Source organism: Rhineura floridana, chromosome 21, assembly GCF_030035675.1.
Source record: "Rhineura floridana isolate rRhiFlo1 chromosome 21, rRhiFlo1.hap2, whole genome shotgun sequence".
NCBI classification, from domain to species: Eukaryota; Metazoa; Chordata; class Lepidosauria; order Squamata; family Rhineuridae; genus Rhineura; species Rhineura floridana.
In genome coordinates, this window is record NC_084500.1 from 20625803 (window position 1) to 20643656 (window position 17854).

Consider the following 17854-nt stretch of genomic DNA (forward strand, 5'->3'; position numbering starts at 1 on the left):
ACGCTGTTTAACGTCTCACCCTCCTGCCCTGCCCCCCCCCCCCAAGCCTGGGTTACATAGCTTTAATGAAACACGACTAACCCTTCCTTTACTGCCAGGCTGGGATTGGGATGGTGACTGACAGGCTTGCCAGATGCTGGACCAGAGCTGAAACATTTCCCACTATTCAGAGGGTTCAGTAGAGAGCAGTCTGAGGTGGAGAATCTTTACACAGTATTTTATTTATCTAACAGACTCGCTGCTCAGTCAAAGGGGACAGCCCAGATGAAGCTAAAAGGCAAGGAGACAGTTCAGACCAGAGGTATGGCAGAAGGCATTAGCAGGAGAAGGAGGCTGAAGCAGCAAAGGAACACTTTTGGGCGGTTTCCCCACAATCCTTTCAGTGTTTTGGCAGCTTGTGAGCAAACGGACTGAAAGTGGCTTACAGCAGACTGAACTTTGAAAGAAAACAGAGCCATTAAGAAACAAAAGTGAGCATGGCTTGGTTTTCAAGAGGGCCTCTAGCTCAACCCAAGTACAAACTCTGACCAAGTAGTCTGGGTGTCTCCCTCTCTGTTTAACTGATTAAAAAAACATTTCCTCAAGTTGCAATTACTAAGCAGATCTAACCACCACAAATTGGTTCAGTGCCCAAGTTTGTCCTCTGTGTACAGCCACTAATTGATACGCACAAATTCTTGTTTGGGCCCTCTAGTTAAGCTACAGCCAGCATCTCTTCCACCAAATCACGCTTTTCTTCCTGCTACTTGTTCTGTCTGCATCTCTTGCAAACATTTACCAGGGTAAAGTAGCAGTAGTATTTGGCATCATTTTAATTTAGGGTTGTTTTATTTAAGTTTAATGTTAATTCCATGCTGTGTTTCAGTAAGAACAATACAGATCCTGTATCTGTGGCTCCAGTCAGATATCCAGTAGTACAAATTAGCTTCAAGTTACACATACTGAACAAAAGAGGTTGAGCTAGCGAAGGGGGAGGGGAGAGGGAGAGAAAAATATTGAACACGCATGCAGGCTTTCAACGCCACCGTCAATGCTAACCTGCTTGGAGGGAAAGTAAAGAGAAGGCAAGAATGAGCAGCCACGGATTGTTGAACCGTTACCAGCACCGTCTGTTGCAGCAACATCATCTCAGCACAGTTGGATTGTTTTGTTTGTTTTGTTTTTTTCTTTTACAGCAAAACCACTACAAGAACTGTTTCAATGAAACCTGTGACTTCAAGCTAAACACCCAATTTTAAACACTGGTATAAAATTGTTTAAACAATTATAAAAAATGAAAAATGCCACCACATGCACTCGAAAGTGCAACATGCCTCCTCTAGAATTCTAATGGCTTCCAGATGTCACCTCCGACACGGACAAAAGACAACACAGTGATGCAGAAAAAGCCTCTATGAAGCTAGTCCGGTTAGTGTCTTAAAGAAACTGAAAGCTGGCACCAGTAAAATCCACAGACATTCACTCTTGCCTTTTAAAGAACTTTTCAACTGTGTAAAAAAACCAACAGGGTAGGAACCTAAATTCTAGGACCCATCACAAACGTCAGATTAGATGGCTCCCAGGGACACTGAGGGGCTTATGGGGAGTGGGTGGGGTAGAAGGGGGACAAAGATGGGGTCTTTTATTGGCCTTGATGTCTCACTGGTTCTCATCTTCCACATCCTGCAGCGCTTCTTTACTCTGTTCTTCACCTGGGAAGAAAAACCAATAAAGTTAGGCTATGACTGTGCAACAGCAGCAAATACTCTGTAATCCAGGTCTATCCCTACAGACTCCAGGATTCTCTGTAGAACTTGGCCCGTCATAGTAATACACACAGCACCATGACACACCGTTGCCAGCAGTCACGAGAGCACCCTCCAAAGTGCATGGCCTCACCTGCAGAGCTAGGAAACGCTCCAACAGGGCCACAACAAAACAAGCTTCCAAAATACCCAAACAGCTTCCACAGCAGAAGCTGCTTCCTTCTTCCTCACTAGGACAGCCGTGGCCAGTGACACCCTGCATTTCAGTGGCTTATGCAGCAATACAGTGTTAGTCCACCCTGCAAACCTGCTCTGTTGAGGGCAAATCCTATTTTAATTGTTACGTTGCTACTCCAATACAAGCGGCCCTTTTCAACATGTTATTAAAAAGATAATTCTCACCAAGGATGGTCACATGCTTGGTGTTAATTTGCCTGCTCAGACTGAAGCATGCAATGAAAGCAGATCTCTGCCATCAACCAGTTGTGGCCTTACACACACAAGCATGGATCTCTAAATACAAGAACACACCTAACGTGGCTTGAATCTAGCCCAAGACATGCAGTAGTCAGATCAATGGGCAGAAGAGCTTGATTTCCAAAATGCCCTGTCTGCACCCTTCCCTTCTGGCACTCTAAGGACGTTCTTGTCACAGCTGAAGGGATGCATCATTAGAGAGAGCATGTACACATACCACACCATTTCAATGGGGCCAATGAAACAATAAGCCGAGAGGAAACCAGTTGGCAAGAATTTAAGGTTTGCCATTGCAGGAAGCAGGGAAATGTTTAGAATACTGGTTGGAGAGCAAGCATTTAAGAGTGTCCACCCAGGTAACCAGAAGCCCAGGGCCAACAGACCTTAAATAAAACATTGGGGAGGGGGGGAGAAAAGAGTAAGTGCATAGCCCTGATAGAGTCAGAGATGCAAGCAGGACACAACCATTAGTGAAAAGGAAAGCAATTTCCCAAGTAATCATGAAGACTTACAAAGTAGAGTTTTAGAAAATGAACAGGTGGAGTTCCCTTTAAGAATCTACACAACAAAAAAGGGGAAAAACAGGAGTTATAGAAAGGTAACAAATGAGCCGAAGTATGGTGTTTACAGAAAGCGTGAGGCAGGGATAGGGGAAGGCCAACACTACTTGTTAGGAGACTGTACCAGTGCGCAGGAAAGCAGGAGGTGGGAGGCACAGTTGGGAGTACCACTGTGCTCTGACCGTCACTTTTCACCAAAGCACCTCATGCCACTCCGACCCATAACTGAGAGGTGGAGCCCCCCATGTCAAAGGGGCCATTTTCCCCCCTATGTGCCATTTAACCAAGAGTGATTATTGCGTGACAGGATGGAGATCCTCCCGGCCAAACACATCCCCCCCCTCCCCAAGTTCCAATTCGGTCTGTGAAGCCATTATCCCCAAACACACCCAAGCGCTGATGGACTAGATGGGTGGCAGGACAGGGTTTATTCCAGACTTGGCTGTGCAACCCTTTTCCCAGCAGGGCTCACCTGCCTGCCAATCAGGCGATGTCATAATGACACCAGGTGATTGACAGGTGATGGCCCCACCCACCTGTCAAAGTTGCCCCACAAGTCAGATCCTGGTATGCATCCTCTCCCCCCGCCCCCCCCAAAAGGCAGCCAGGCAGCAGTGGATTACTCTTTGGTGTCCCTTCACTTCTCAAAGCAGGTGAGGGGGAAGCCGCTGGGGCAAGGCCCTTTCTGATGGCAGGCTGTCTGCTTATGGAACACCCTCCCTGGAAAGGCTCCAGGCAAAAGCCTTACTTTAGCTTCTTGTATTCTATATTGTATTGTTGCATTTGTAATATACTGTAAGCAATGCAGAGAAAATAATGCAGGACAGCAGGACAGATATTTTTATTTTTGTTAAAAAAAGAGGATACTCCTGGCTGCCATGTCTTATCCCACAATCCCAGAAAAAGGTTATGGAGTTTCTAAAACAGAGTTTAAAGAAAATGAGGATTGACAGAAAAACTAGAAATAGATTTCTTCTGTGGAGGAAAACACTAGCTTCACCAGAAGACACATTTCTGCTGGACAGAAGGTCCCCTTTGGTGTTCAATGAAAATAGTGCCTCAGGTAAGGAGGGAGGGAGAGTATTTTACCACAAGGGGCTGCTGTGTGGCCTTTTCTTTGGGGGGGGTCTGTTCTCTAGCTGTGTGTGGTACACTGGCATGGGGGGCAGTCCCCAACTTCTACGGAGAGAAAAGCAAGGCCCCCGCCCTACAAGCCCTTTCCATGAATTCTGCCAGGGAAAGGGCATGTTGCACATCCTCGGTGGGGAAGGCCACATGCTTAGAGCACTTTTATTATGTTCTGATTTTCCCAATGGCTAGTAGAAATAATGGTTGGCTATCACATATAGACACAATCTGTTGACTACCAAAGAATATGGGGGGATAGTATGTGAGATTAAGCACAATTACTCCAGTGGCATCCGCAACCACATACTACGGTGTGGAGAGCTCCCTCAGGATTAAAAACATCTAGTCCATCTAAGGAAGACCCACATCGCTCAATGGTGGGGAAGCACCTGCTTTGCACTGGCCACCAGTGGAGATAACATCGCACTAGATGGAGCAACTTTGACTCGGTATGAGGCTGCGTCTTATGACCTTCTTACCTCTTACCCCCTTGCAAATAACCCTCTTATCAGCATTCCATGGCCGCAAGCTAAAGTTATTCTGTACTTCTGCAAACGTCATGGTTCCCTTGAACATGCTGATCCCTCCTCCCTCTTGTGTGGGTTTCATAAGGACCAGCACTCAACCTGAGATTGCTGTTAATATATACGAGGAAGGGCTTCTGACAGGAACCAAGAGAAAGGTGCCAGATTTTATCCATGTTGGTTCCAGGAGATGCCCTCCTGCAAGTCACTTGGATCATGTACCAAGCCTATGTTGGTTTTATGCCTTCCAGCTACCTTTTCTAGCTCGACAATTAAACATATTTATGACTGAACCAGCCAAGTAATATACCATCTTTTGCTTGCTGGAAGTTCTGGGTACTAGTTTCAACTCAATCTGAAATCCAATCTGGCATGGTAACCCAGAAGTTCTACATTCTTCAATGGAACTTCCAAATATGTTTACACAGAACTGCACCCTTTGTTGTCTAAAGTTTATCTTTACATAGGTAGAGAGTAAGGCAAATAGACATCTCCCTCTTAAGCAGATGCAATTATGCAGCAAGGTCAAAGATTTGGGACTACGATTCTGGTCTGTTTTAATTAAGTTACAGCAATGCATGCTTCTTCAGGAAAAATATTAATTTGAAAAACAGAAGCTTATTTTTTTCTGTCTTTTGGAGGTTTAAGCTATGGCTCAAAACAGTAATTTTAGATCACCCCAGTTTAAGCCAATCCACTCTACTGGCGAGAGCCAGACCTCCAGGACTTTCTCTCTAGGCAAGTTCTCAGCTTGGAATCAACTAGATGTCCAAGTGAAGCCACACTTGGGATGTGGAGGACAGAGAAGAATCCTCAAACAGGAAAGCACTTGTGCTGGGGGGCGGGGTGGAGAATGGTAGGTTGTTGGGGGAGCACTTGCAGCCACCCCTTCGTGTGCAACGTAGTGGTGAGGGCTCCAACAGAAACATCTCTACTTACCAAGCTTGCAAGAAGGAACTGTGTGAGCCGGCTTAACACACAAAAGTACACTGAAGAGGAAACACATTAAGCCAGTGGGCCTTTTAAGCAATACTCTGATGCTGGTGGTCTCAAGAGAAATCATGCAAGCTTCACAACTGTACTCTGGGACCAGACAACTTCCTCATCTCACCTTTTCATAGTTTTTACAGAAATGGAGTCAGTATGTATTTATTTATACTTAACAAAATTCATAGACTGATTGAATGTAATAAAACGTCCAAGAGGTTTACGAGAAATATTAAAATTATTAACGAAAAAGTTTAAAACAAGTAGTTAAAAACAACTGTATACTAAAAAGAGATTTAAACACATCAACATCTACACGTTTTAAGCAGGGGCCAAAAAGAGTACAGCACAGGTGCCTGTCTGATGTCAATAAGCAGGCAGTGCCGAAGGGTAGGCGCTGCCACACTAAAACACCCCAATTTCTTACCAGGAGTATTATGTGGCACCTGTAACAGTGCCAGCGCCACGGATCTAAGAGGGCACATATTGTGTAAGGCAGTCCCAAGCTGTTACAGGCTGTATATACCAAAAGAAACACCTTGACCTTGGCCTGGTAACAAAACAGCAACTAGTACAGATCTCTGAGCAGAAGTGGTATATGCTCACATGGTCTCACTCCTGTCAGCAACCATGATGCAACATTCTGCCCTAACTGCAGTTTCTGGGTCAAGTGCGGGGGTAGCTCCACAGAGAGTGCACTGCAGTAATCCAATCTTGAAGTAACCCACGCCTGACCTACTGTGGTCAAGGTCCCCTGGTCCAGGAACGGTCATAGCTATCATATCAGATGCAGCTGGTATAAGGTGCTTTTAGCCACTGAGGCTACTTGGGCTTCCAATGACAAAGATGCATGCAGAAGCATCCCCAAACTGCATACCTGCTCCTTCAGGGGAGTGCAATCCAGGGCAGGCAATTGACCAATTTCTCAGACTCAGGAGCCAATCCCCCACAGTGCCTCCTCATTGCCAGGATTCAAGCTCAGCTATTTTTCCACATCCACCCCACCACTGTGTCCAGCCACCGGTCGAGGACCCACATGGCCTCTCCTTATTCCAATGTTAGGAAGAAAGTGAGCTAAATGTCATCAGCAGACTGGTGACACCTTGCACGCAAACTCCTAATGCCCACTCCCAGTGACTTTATATACATATTAAATAGCACTGGGGATAAAATAGTGTCCTGCGTCACCCTGTAGAGTAACTGGAAGGGGGCCGAAAAGCAGTCTCCCAATGCTATTCTCTGGAGTTGGTCTAGGTGGGACTGGAACCACCATAACACAGTACCTCCAATCCCCATTCCACAGATCTGGTCCAGGATGATACAATGGTCAATTTATCGAAAGCCAGAGAGACTGACAAGCAGGAATAGACCTTCATAGCTAAGTGGAGAAATTGACTAATGGCTGCTCTATGAAAGAAAGGTCTCTCCTTGGGATCCCAGTCACCCTGGAGCTGGAGGACGCTCACGATCACAGGTGGTTGGTTTAATCTTTGATGGTGTGGCTTTTAAAGCTCTTTTTATTTGTGTTAAATGTTTTGCTGCCACAGCATTTGTTCATTTTTTAATGCTAGGTTTGGAGTCAGTGTTGAATTTACTGCATTTCTGTTGCTTTAACCTTATTTTGTACCCATTGTATTTTTCCATTGCCTAGAGAAATTATTTTTGATAATATTCATAGTGAATGAATAAAAAAACATGGTTCCCAGACCCAATACAATACTTCATTACATATGAGGCCCATCAAAACTGAACACCCCACAAAACCACATTATCCTCCTCATATATACCACCCCAGAGATCAACACTCACTGTAATAGCAAAAACTGGACCATTGAACAAGAAGTATCAGAATGCTCAGAGGAGCCAGAGGCCCCCAGGAGTGCAATTAAAAAAAAAGCCCCAAAGATGGCACCCATTCCCCCCACCCAAAAACCCCCAGCCCATTGAGGACTCAGCAGGCGTCACAGTCACAGAACGATGAGCGTACGAGGAAGAGAAAAATGGAAAATTGGAGCAGGGGTGGGGTTGTGTGGAATGGCCTGCTTCAGCTCTTTACAGTTTAAAGCATCTTGGACAAAGTCCTGGCTGGCCAGCACCCTGAACAAGAGCATGCCTGTTAGGAAGGGAGGCTACACTGCCACATCAATTGTCGCCCCTAACAGCAAATACAAGTGGTTGAACTTGGAAAAGAAATGACCTGCCACCCCAAAAATAATGTTGTGCCTTCTACATACTTGGGTGGGGGCTCCTTAGGTATGCAGAAGCATGCAAAATTGTGAATTAGAAGAAACTGGAGAAAAACAACAAGATAGCATATTGTCTGGCAGCTTACACTAAAAATCTCAGAGGGAAAAGGGGGTTAGGGTTCGAGGGAAGTGCTTCCCATCTCCAGAACGGTGTCCCTCCACTATATAAGAAATAATATATTCAGGTTTGGGGCTGAAAATATTATCATGGATCTCTTCTCCACTCCTCAAATCCTCCTCCTCTGAACAGTATGATGGCACTCATATTCTAGGCTGTCTGCAGCCACGACCTCCTCTGCAACATTTTGTCCCACTAATTTTCTCTCATGTTAAGACTCAGGCTGCTGACTCATCAGATACTCACCATCCCCCTGCATATCTGAAGTCCATAGTGTCAGGTTATCACGTAACAACTGCATGATAAGTGTAGAATCCTTATAGCTTTCTTCACTCAGCGTATCCAGTTCTGCAATAGCATCATCAAAAGCTGCTTTTGCCAACCTACAATAAGACATACAATACAATCAAGAGTGGTAGAACATTCCAAGATACCAACATCCCCCATGTTTCCAGCACTGTCAGGATTCCCTGCACCTTTGCTTCTCACTTATACCCTTCACCACCAAGTTAGCTTATATTACAATTTTATCCCTCTACACAGTTTCATGAGGTAAATGTGACCAAGCCCGTTATGACTCCATTGGATCCTTCTCACAAGCTGCTGCTCTGCAGAACAGCAAGCCCCAAGTGATGGAGGGAAGTTTAAACACTGGATTAAGGCCACAGGTGTATTGAACACTTTAATGTGTATATCTGGCTGCTCACTTGGGCAGGCCCAGAGATTCTGAAGTAGTGGCAGCTGAAATCTTAACCTGCACATACCTGAGCTTTCCTCTAACAACTTCTGTCCCTTGCTATTTTTCAAGTAGACTGGAAGCTGCCTCAAGGGAAAAAACCCTTGCCTGTTCCACACGGGGTGATCCTCACCTGCAGGCACGGTCAGGAGAATTAAGAATTTCATAGTAGAAAACAGAGAAGTTGAGGGCAAGTCCTAGGCGGATGGGATGTGTTGGAGGAAGTTCTGTCATTGCAATATCACTAGCAGCTTTGTAAGCCACCAGGCTGTTCTCGGCTGCTTCCTTTCTGTCATTTCCTGTGGCAAACTCAGCAAGATACCTGTGGTAGTCCCCTTTCCTGGGCAGGTGGGGAGAAAAGAAAAGGGAGGAAACATGGCCTGCATCAGTGGCTGCTCTGGGACCTGGTATATTATTCCATACAGAATCTCTAAACAGAGCTACGCAAACTAATGACTGCGGAGAGAAGACAATTTTTAAGCACAAATAATACAATTTCCTTTCGTTTACTGCAATCCTAGCAGTTTCTGACTTAAAGGCAACTTCCCCCCATTTTTCAAACTGACAAAACCCAATAAATATTTGGTATCTTAGGGGAAGGTGCTTCATCTCCTACCCTGGATATATTTGTAATTACTGTCTGAACAAAAGGAATGCATTCATAAAATTCAATAAAGATTATAGTACCCATTTTATGTTCTAATTCATGCATGTCATAGCTATTATTATTTTTGTTGGTCACCTAATTCCAAACAGCCTCTAGGCGACTTACAGCATACTTAAAATATACACAAATGTAAGGTAATAATCACAGATAAAACACGGACACTCAACAAAATTTATCAATATGTTAAAAACCACACATAATAATCAATTAATCCTTAAAACTCATCAAATAACAAAAATGATTAACTAGGACAGCACACATCAAGGGCCAAAGGCCTGAGTGAAGGTCTTTGCCTGGAGCCTGAAGATGGACAGAGACGGTGTCAGGCGTTCCTCTGTGAAGAAAGCATTTCACAGCCAGGGGCCACTAAAGAGGCCTTTTCATAATACTCATATTTCATATTCATTGTATGTTCTTAAAGTTATAGATATGAACTGGTAAGAAAATAATGCTGCAAATATCTCAATTTCCCTCCAAATATTTACTTCTAGAAGGGGCAGGGGATGGAGTGGCCCCAAAATTTCACTTATCTAGGGAAGAGCCTATCTCCTTTGGGTATACCTGTTCTACAAACATCACAGTTAAGGCACCTTCTCCATTTCACGCAATGGGGTATAGTAGATCACTTACATTTTATAATAGAAAACCTTGGATTCGCCAGTGTTAGCTGCTGGAATGAGGTGTTTGTCCAGTACATCCAGAATATCACAACAGATTAGCTTCAATTCAGTCTCAACCTTGAGAGAGGAAAAAAAAATTAAGAGAGGACAGCTACTGCCAATGAATAAATAAAATTGTCTAGCTTTATAAAAAAATTAATACTACTAACAACCCTCCAAAGTACCCTCTTGCTGCTCTGGCCTTTTTGAGTCAGCTTTTGAAAAAGGATGCACCCCCCTGCCTTCAGTCCAGACAAAGCTTTTTACTCTAGGATTTCCCAACTGACCTTGCCAACACACCACCCAGGAGAGGAAGGCCACCTTGTTGCACAGTGGCAGAATGGAGGGTCTGAAACAAAGGAACATCCTGGCTGCCAGTTGGTCCCCGCTACCATGCTTCACACCTCTGGAGCCAGGGATTGCGGGAGGAGAGGAGAGGTAAGGGCTAGTTTCATTCCAGGGTACACATTTCATCAAGTGTCACACAGATCTCAACATGCAAGCCTGTAGAGGAGAAGTCTTCTAGCTACTTTTCTCCCAGTTGTTGCTCACAGCCAAATCCTTCCAGTGACTGGCCCAAACTCCTTGGCATGCAGGAACCGGTCCAATACTCAAGTGTCTGTTATTTACTGTACTACAGGTATATGCCCAATTGAACACTGTAATATAATAATACACTCTGTTCCCTATTTCCCACACTGACCACTTGGGCAGGTTACTTTCTCTTTTACCTAGCAATTCAACAAAAAGTCTGCTGTTATGAACTGAATATTCAGAGCCCTTTAAAAATCTGGGGAACCTTTCACAGTATGATTTTCCCAAGATGCAAATTCTTTATTGTGCTCCAGTGCAGACTACTAGATGCCCATTATTAGGCGTCTTCATTAGGCTGAGGCCTTCCACAGTTATGATTCAAGACGAATGGGTTCCCATCATCTTTCTACAAAGGCACACTCATTTGTAGATTTGGGTGTCAGACAAAAGATCCACCCATGCACCCCATCCCCCCAACACAAACGTCACCCCACAGATTCTGCAATCATAAGAAAATGAGACCACTTGGACCTTGGGTTGTAGTGGTGCTCAAATAAAAACTCAGAGCAATAGCAGTCAAGACAAACTGGATGTTGGATATTATGAGGATAGGGATAGATATCAATAATGCATTATATAAATGGATGGCGTGTCTGTGTTTGGAATGCAGGTATGGGACTGACTATCTCGTTTCAAAAAGGTTTCAGAATACAGCAACCAAAATAACCAAGAAGCAGGCAAGCATTCCCAACGAGGAAAAGCTCACACACCGAGGGACGGGTATCCAATTGTGTTCCTCCAGTCTTTGCTCCGGCAGGTGCTTCCACAATAAGGGAATAGAGGAATGTGATTGTTGCAATCCCCCCTTTCTCCTGCAGGCCCTCATCCCCACCCTCCAATGCTGTCCCAAAGGATCTCACTGGAGCACATCTGGGAATGAGGGTGCAGAGGGAAAGGGGATGGAGCAAAATTCACCTCCATTCCCCCCAAATCACAGCACCCTCCTATAGATCAAGGAGCCTTCCATGAGAACAGAATTAGATATAACCCTTTGAGAGAGAGAGAGAGAGAGAGAGAGAGAGGCAGACAGACAGACATAAAAGGAAGAATGTAACAGAAGCTTTAACAAAACCTATGCATGCTATGGAGAAGATACATTGTTCTCCTTTTGTATGTTTTACTCCTCTCTTTGTTTAGACTTGTCCATGATTTTAATTTTAAAAGCTGATTTTAGTGCATCGTATACAATGTATTGCCTCCTTGTTTTATCTGTCAGTCAGCCTGTGATCTTTTGTTACAGGGTTACAAATATAAGAAAATAATGAAGAAAAAATTCACAGCCAACCCATGAAACTGGCAGCTATGTTCAGATAAATGTACGGTTAACTTACAGAAAAGGACAGACACAAGCTTATCTATGAGGTTTCAGATGGCTTTTTATTCCTATCTAATGAACGGCTGCCCTCCATCCGTGAAGTATTGCTGTGATTAGAATCCCATTTTCTGAACCTCTCAGGACTCCTGGGGAAGCAACCGAGACGGTCCCTTCCCGGAAGTCCAGGCCATGATCTGCGTCCAAACAGGAAAGGTGTCTCACCACTACAGCGGGTCTTGCTCTGTTACAGAACTCAGTTTAAACAAGCAAGATGTGCAACATCACGCTCTCGGGTACAGCCACTTTTGCTCTGGAGCTTTCTACCCCCTTTGGAATATCTACGAAGCTTAGGCTTCCCTCAAATCTCATGTGTTAATGGCACAGCTGTTAGTATGAACTCCAGTCCCGACTGATTTACTACCCAGATGAGAAGGAAATATGTGCTTGAGATGTAACCTGTGAACCTGAAGTGAAGACAGGCATGGACAGAGCCAGAGCTCCCGTCACATAGCCCTTCCCTTCCTCAAGGTTTATGCCCAGCACATCGACTGGAACAGGCAGAGAGGAGCTGCCCAGGTCAAGGAGGAGCTCAAGTGCGCCTTGAGTTGCAAGGAAGACACAGACGCTGTGAAGCAACCCTTAGCCTGTGGGCCGCCCTAGACATAACGGCTCTGCAGCTGGGGAAGTTACAGCGAGCCATCTAAGCTCATGCTACTGCTAGGAACTGCCCTGTAGCCCCTAGAAGCCCTCCAGTACTATGTACATGTGGGGCTGCAACACTCGCCAACTACCCTGGAAGAGGCCAAGCGGCCCTGGTCTTCCCAGCACTCACCATTTGCCGATACTCCCGGATCATCTTCAATTTGTCTTCTCCACCCTTGTTTTCCTCTTTCTGTTCGATGCTGCTGATTATTCTCCAAGAAGCTCTTCTGGCACCAATCACATTTTTGTATGCAACAGACAGCAGGTTCCTTTCTTCGACTGTCAGCTCAACATCCATTCCAGCCACTTTCTTCATGGACTCAACCATTTCTAAAGAAAGAATATGCGTGTCTTCACGTGTTTCAACACCGTTGCTCTCCAGGTCCTAAAACTGCTGATAACCCAAGTCCAGAATCTGACCTTTAACAAACGAGACTCAGTTTGGTCTTGAATTAATAAGGTCAGTCTGGCCAAATCTGAGCATGGCAGGCAGGAATGTAGGAGGCAAACAACAATTTTGCACCACAAGCATCACTTCACATGTATCTGCCAGAACTCAAACGGTACAATTGTTCTGACCTAGGCACTCTCATTTTGCATTCAATATGCTACAACTGTGTCAGTCGGGAAAGTGCTCTGATGAACTGCACCTTGTCATACTGAACTACAAAGCTCCAGGGCAATGTTGTCAGCCCTCAAGACTCTTCCAGCTCGTGCACCTGTAGCAGAATAGCAGCAGGAGTCTCCATTGTGGCAGATTTATAGACACTGCAGCAAAGCAACCAGAGCGAAAAACAGAGCACCAAGATAGCAGCCAACCCCAAATTAGATACAGGTTGATGGGAAAACCCCTTCTTCCAGCCCCCCCCCACTGCCACTTGCATGCAAGAGTGCTTTGGGGCAACCACCACATATCACTGCAAGCAGCGTGGCCTCATGATCTGGTCTACGAGAGAGAGACATTCCAACCCATACAGAGCCAGATACATGTTGGGAGAACAGTGATGAAAATGCCCAGATTGTATTCCGATATCTGTTGTCACATGTTTACACGGCATCATTTTTTCTGCTTGCAAAATACAAGTTTCTAAATATGGAGGGGAAGAAGGCAGAGACACGAGCACCAGAAAGGTTAAGAAGCAGGAGTCAATCATGTTAGCTGTCTTTAGTAGAGGAAAGGAGGAGGCACCAAATGCAGTAAGAAAAAGGGGGCACATAATACTCTTCTTTAGGGGTGATTTTAAAAACAGATGTTAACAGGCTGTATGCGTATCAGGTTTCTAGAGTTGAGGAAGTGCTCTAACCTGAAACACATTTGTCAATTAACTATCTTCAGTGCACCTTCAAGGTGTGCTGCCCTTTCATGCCTTACTATGGAGCCAAATGCCAAAGGGCGGGAGTCCTTGACCTCACACTGCACTTCTGAAGCTTGGAGCAGGGGTGGTCTGGTGCGTTACTCCTAGGCTCGCACAGCGCTTCATAAAAGCTCCAAATGCCACACAAGAACAAGCCACAATCTTCCCCTCCTCCCCCAACTAGGAAGATCCCCTCCCCAGCTCCTAGTCTGAAGAAAAGGAAACAGCCTGGAAAAGTGACAGGGAACTGTGGGAGCCACTCAAGTCCTGCCTAAAGTCCCCGTGGAAAAAGGTTCAATATCTTCATCACATGCTGCCCACACCATTTCCACACTGTTCTGCAAAAAGGAGGCCAGAGTTTTGCTCTGTAAGGAATGGCTGTGATTCAACAATGCAAATTTCAGCATGTCACGACTGAGGAGCCCAAATTGACCCAGACGCAACATCACTCACTCTGCAGCCTATGTGAAAGGGGACAGCCAGCTAAAAGCTTACCAGTATCCCAGGGATATGTTCTTTGTGGACAGTCTGCTGGCCTATGCAGAGGCAATCTAGGATTGAGCCACGCTCTGCTCTTCCATGCAGCCATGCACTCCTAACAGGAGAGCTGCTAGCACACCGGTTGTTGCAGTGCAGCATCCCTCAACCCAGTGCCCGCCAGGCATTGTTAGACCACAACTCCCATCAGCCCGATCTCTTGCCACCCTGGCTGGGGCTGATGGAAGCTGTAGCCCAAGGAAGGCTGGGACAGAGGTTCCATGAACCGTTACATTCGAAGGCAACAGATGCTCCTCAGCATTGGGTCTGTATTCTGACAACACGCCAATTACCAAACCTGGTCCTTCTGGGGATTATACCTCAAAGAGAACAGAAGCAATCTGTCCCAACAGATTTTGGTTTCCAAGTCAGGAAAGGCCGACTGCTCAACAAGAATCTTCAACCTTACAGGGAAGGCCCATCGTGGCTCAGTGGCAGAGCCTCTCCTTTGCATGTGGGAGGTCCCAGGTCCAATCCCCAATGGCATCTCCAGGCAGGGCTGGGAGACATTCCTGCCTGAAGCCCTGAGGAGCAGCTGCCAGTTGGCATAGACCACATTGAGCTAGATGGGCTGACACGTTCAGGCAGCCTCCTCTACTCCTATATACCTTTTGCTGTTACAGAGGAGAGCAGCTGTAACTGGGGGTGGGGGAAAGGGAAAGAGAGCCTGCCATGCTCAACTCCCGTGTCCTGCAAGGGGTCTTTGACAGTCAGTCTACCGTGGTTTTGATGCGGTGTGCAAGGCGAAATAAAATGTCAGATCAGCCTTAACATCCCACGCAAACTGGGGAACTAGAAAAAGCGTCAACCCAATACACTCTTGCAGTGGCCACAAGCTATACAGAGCTTTTAGGCTTTGTAACTTTGCTCAAAATGAGACCACCCAGGCACAGGATAAACCATATGGCACTTCTGGACAACATGTTTGAAGAGTAGAAAAAGGGTCACTTCAATGGTCTGTGCCCCACAGCCGTTGTGGAAAGGCACAAGGCTAAGACAGCAAGGAGCCTGCTAGGAGCCCCATGTGCCAAGTGGCCACCCGTCTTATTCCCAACTGCCCAGCTAGTTTTAAAGAAAGACAACCTTCATAAGAACATAAGAAGAGACTGCTGGATCAGGCCAGTGGCCCATCTAGTCCAGCATCCTGTTCTCAGTGGCCAACCAGGTGCCTTCCTTCTATTCTAAGTACAGCCCTCACAGGCAGGATGGGATGAGCAGAGGCCACCTTTCTCCAAAAGATTACAAGCTGAAGGCAGCTTTCCTTCTCTGACAGCCTTCCTGCCCTAGACAGACCAACCCACCCAGCTTTAAAGAGGGAAACTCAGATCACTGGTGCATCTACCTCAGTACTGTCTACACTTACTGGAGCAATGGCTCTCCAGGATTTCAGAGAAGGAGCCTCTCTCAGCTCCATGTGGACATGTTGCTGGGGACTGAACTCAGGCCGTTCTGCATGCAAAGCAGATCCTCCACCACTGTGTGACAGCCCTTCCCCAAGGACTCCAAGGGGGGAATGGCACCTGCACAAGCACTCCTGTCTTCCAGGTATGACACACTCTCCACTGTGACATTTGAAATCTACCCCAGGGACAGACTCACCCCCTTCAGGGTCTGAAACTGAATAAGGAGCTTTGTGATGTGAGGAGGAGACTCCTGCTCCTTTTGCTTCCCGACTTTAACGCAGCATTTGTTTTAAATGTTTACAGCGAAAATACCACCGCCGAGGCACTCCTGCCTCTTCAATCCCCCAGCAAGGAGCAGGGGCTGCACCTCAGCGGCGCCCAGCTTCACGGACCGATTCCCACTGCTCCCCAGCGGGACGATGGCACAAAACTGCCCTGCGAGCGAGAGAAGGGTTGCCGCCCTCGCGAGGGAGCGTCCCTGTCCACCACAGGCAGGGCAGCCGCAAGTGCGTTTCCTCGGGAGTCGGTCCCCGCGCGTGCAACGAGGCCGAGTCCCAAGAAAGCGAGCCAAGCGCCCCCCGGGCCCGTCATTTTGCGGGCGTGTGAAGGGGGGGCGCGCGTCCCCACTCACCTGCGGGGGGTGCCCGAGGAAGAGGGACCCACCGATGCCAGAGGTGGAGCCTCCCCAGCCCCTCCCGGAGCACAGCCGCTCCCCTGGATTGGGTTGAGGCCGTGCACACACACATCCCGGGCTCTCTGCGGGCCGCTCGGCTCCACTCTCTCGGGCCGCCGCCGCCGCCACACCCCTCTACGCCGCCCAGCCGGGGGGGAGCTTTTGTCCTGCCCTGCCCCTCCCGTCCGTCGCCCCTTTCTTATCCTCCGCCGCCGCCGCCTCCTCCTGGCGCGCGCGCGGCCGCCATTTTGTGAGCGCCCCCCCGCCGCCGCTCCCGCCCGCCCCGTCTTGCCGGCCTCCTTGCCTGCCTGGGCCGCCATTTTGTGGCCGGCGCTCCCCTCAACCAGCCAGCCAGCCCCCCGCCCCCCCTTGCTGGCTCGGCGGCGGCACCGTCCTCCCTCCCTCTAGCTCATCATCGCCGCTGCCGCCGCCGCTCCTCCTCCCCCTCCCGCGCGCACCATCGTAACGCTCGGCCTGCTCGGCGAGCTTGGCCTGGTAGACGAGGTCCTCCCGGTCGTCCATGTCCGTCGGGCGAGGGCGGCAGGGGCTGCGCGGGGCGGATGGAGACCGATGGTCCGGCGGGGGGGGCTCAGCCACGATCAGCTCTCGCTGCTCTCCGGGCAAAGATGGCGGCAGCGCCTCCTCCCGCTACATCCGGGAACTTTGGGTCGCACGCGCGTGCGCAACGCCCTGCGCGCGCTCTCCCCCTCCACAGCAACAGTGGCTCCTTAGCAACCGCCGCACGTCAGGAGGCGCCGGCTGAGGCGCCACTTGGGAGCCGGAGGCGGCGGGTTCGAGTCCCGCCCGCGGACATACTGACTTTATAGTCAATGAGAAGGCAGGGAGGGCCATCGGAAGATGGAGCTAGTGCACCCAGTTGGAGCCGTGGTGCGCGGGCTCAATTCTGTTACAAGCCAGCTGATACTGAAGAAAAGTGCGGCAAAAGGAGCCGGAGGCAGGTGCCCGGGAAGGATGCCCAACTTGATAGCTTAAAGTCAGGGCCCCTGAAGTCCACAAGGCAGGGTGCAAGAACCGCAGTGAGTGACCCCCGACTTGATGCACCTGAAGAATTGGACCTCAGTCCACCAAAACGTGTGCCGCAAGACATCTGCTAGTGGTTAGGGTGCTCCAAGAGAACTCCCTTGTTTTTGCATAAATGTGTTTATGGGTACGAGCCAGCAGTGCTGAACTCAGAAGCATTCTCTCCCTGTTTTAGACTTAAATTATGGGATAGACCGCAGGGGAAGCATCACCTTAGAAGAGGCATCTCTCCCACACAAGATGGGGCTTGCCACTGTAGTATTTGTCAAAAGTAGTTGCGGTAAACAAAAACCCTGTCCAATTAATTGGGGATGTCATTGTAATCAATTAGAAGTGTTTAAACAATTAATCTAGCCAGTTAATAACTGATGAAAGGTTGCAGTCCTG

The 17854-nt window shown here is 47.7% G+C and overlaps 1 protein-coding gene across 3 annotated transcripts; it reads right to left on the reverse strand.

The window, feature by feature from the left end:
• Positions 1 to 200: 200 nt before the first annotated feature.
• YWHAE (tyrosine 3-monooxygenase/tryptophan 5-monooxygenase activation protein epsilon) lies at positions 201 to 17145 on the reverse strand. Of its 3 annotated transcripts, XM_061605457.1 has the most exons (7): positions 16385 to 16574; positions 12589 to 12788; positions 9819 to 9925; positions 8655 to 8861; positions 8032 to 8168; positions 2735 to 2780; positions 201 to 1691 (listed from the first exon to the last, which is right to left on the reverse strand). In XM_061605457.1, exons 1-6 carry the CDS (start codon positions 16497 to 16499, stop codon positions 2773 to 2775), a joined length of 774 nt encoding a protein of 257 aa, XP_061461441.1. In that variant the 5' UTR covers positions 16500 to 16574; the 3' UTR covers positions 201 to 1691; positions 2735 to 2772. The 3 variants fall into 3 exon arrangements, with proteins under 3 accessions (XP_061461441.1, XP_061461442.1, XP_061461440.1); XM_061605458.1 differs by lacking the exons at positions 2735 to 2780; positions 16385 to 16574 and adding an exon at positions 16885 to 17145; XM_061605456.1 differs by lacking the exon at positions 2735 to 2780 and having other exon boundaries at positions 16385 to 16569.
• Between the last annotated feature and the right edge of the window lie 709 nt (positions 17146 to 17854).

Bases quoted from the DNA above. Each gene is read 5' to 3' on its own strand.
- YWHAE (XM_061605456.1), bottom strand. From the start codon at position 16,499: ATGTGTGTGTGCACGGCCTCAACCCAATCCAGGGGAGCGGCTGTGCTC. The intron at 9,926-12,588 runs GTGAGTGCTGGG...TCCTCTCTCAAG, and splicing joins TCCGGGAGTATCGGCAAATG to GTTGAGACTGAATTGAAGCT. The intron at 8,862-9,818 runs GTAAGTGATCTA...CCACCTGCCCAG, and splicing joins AAGGTTTTCTATTATAAAAT to GAAAGGGGACTACCACAGGT.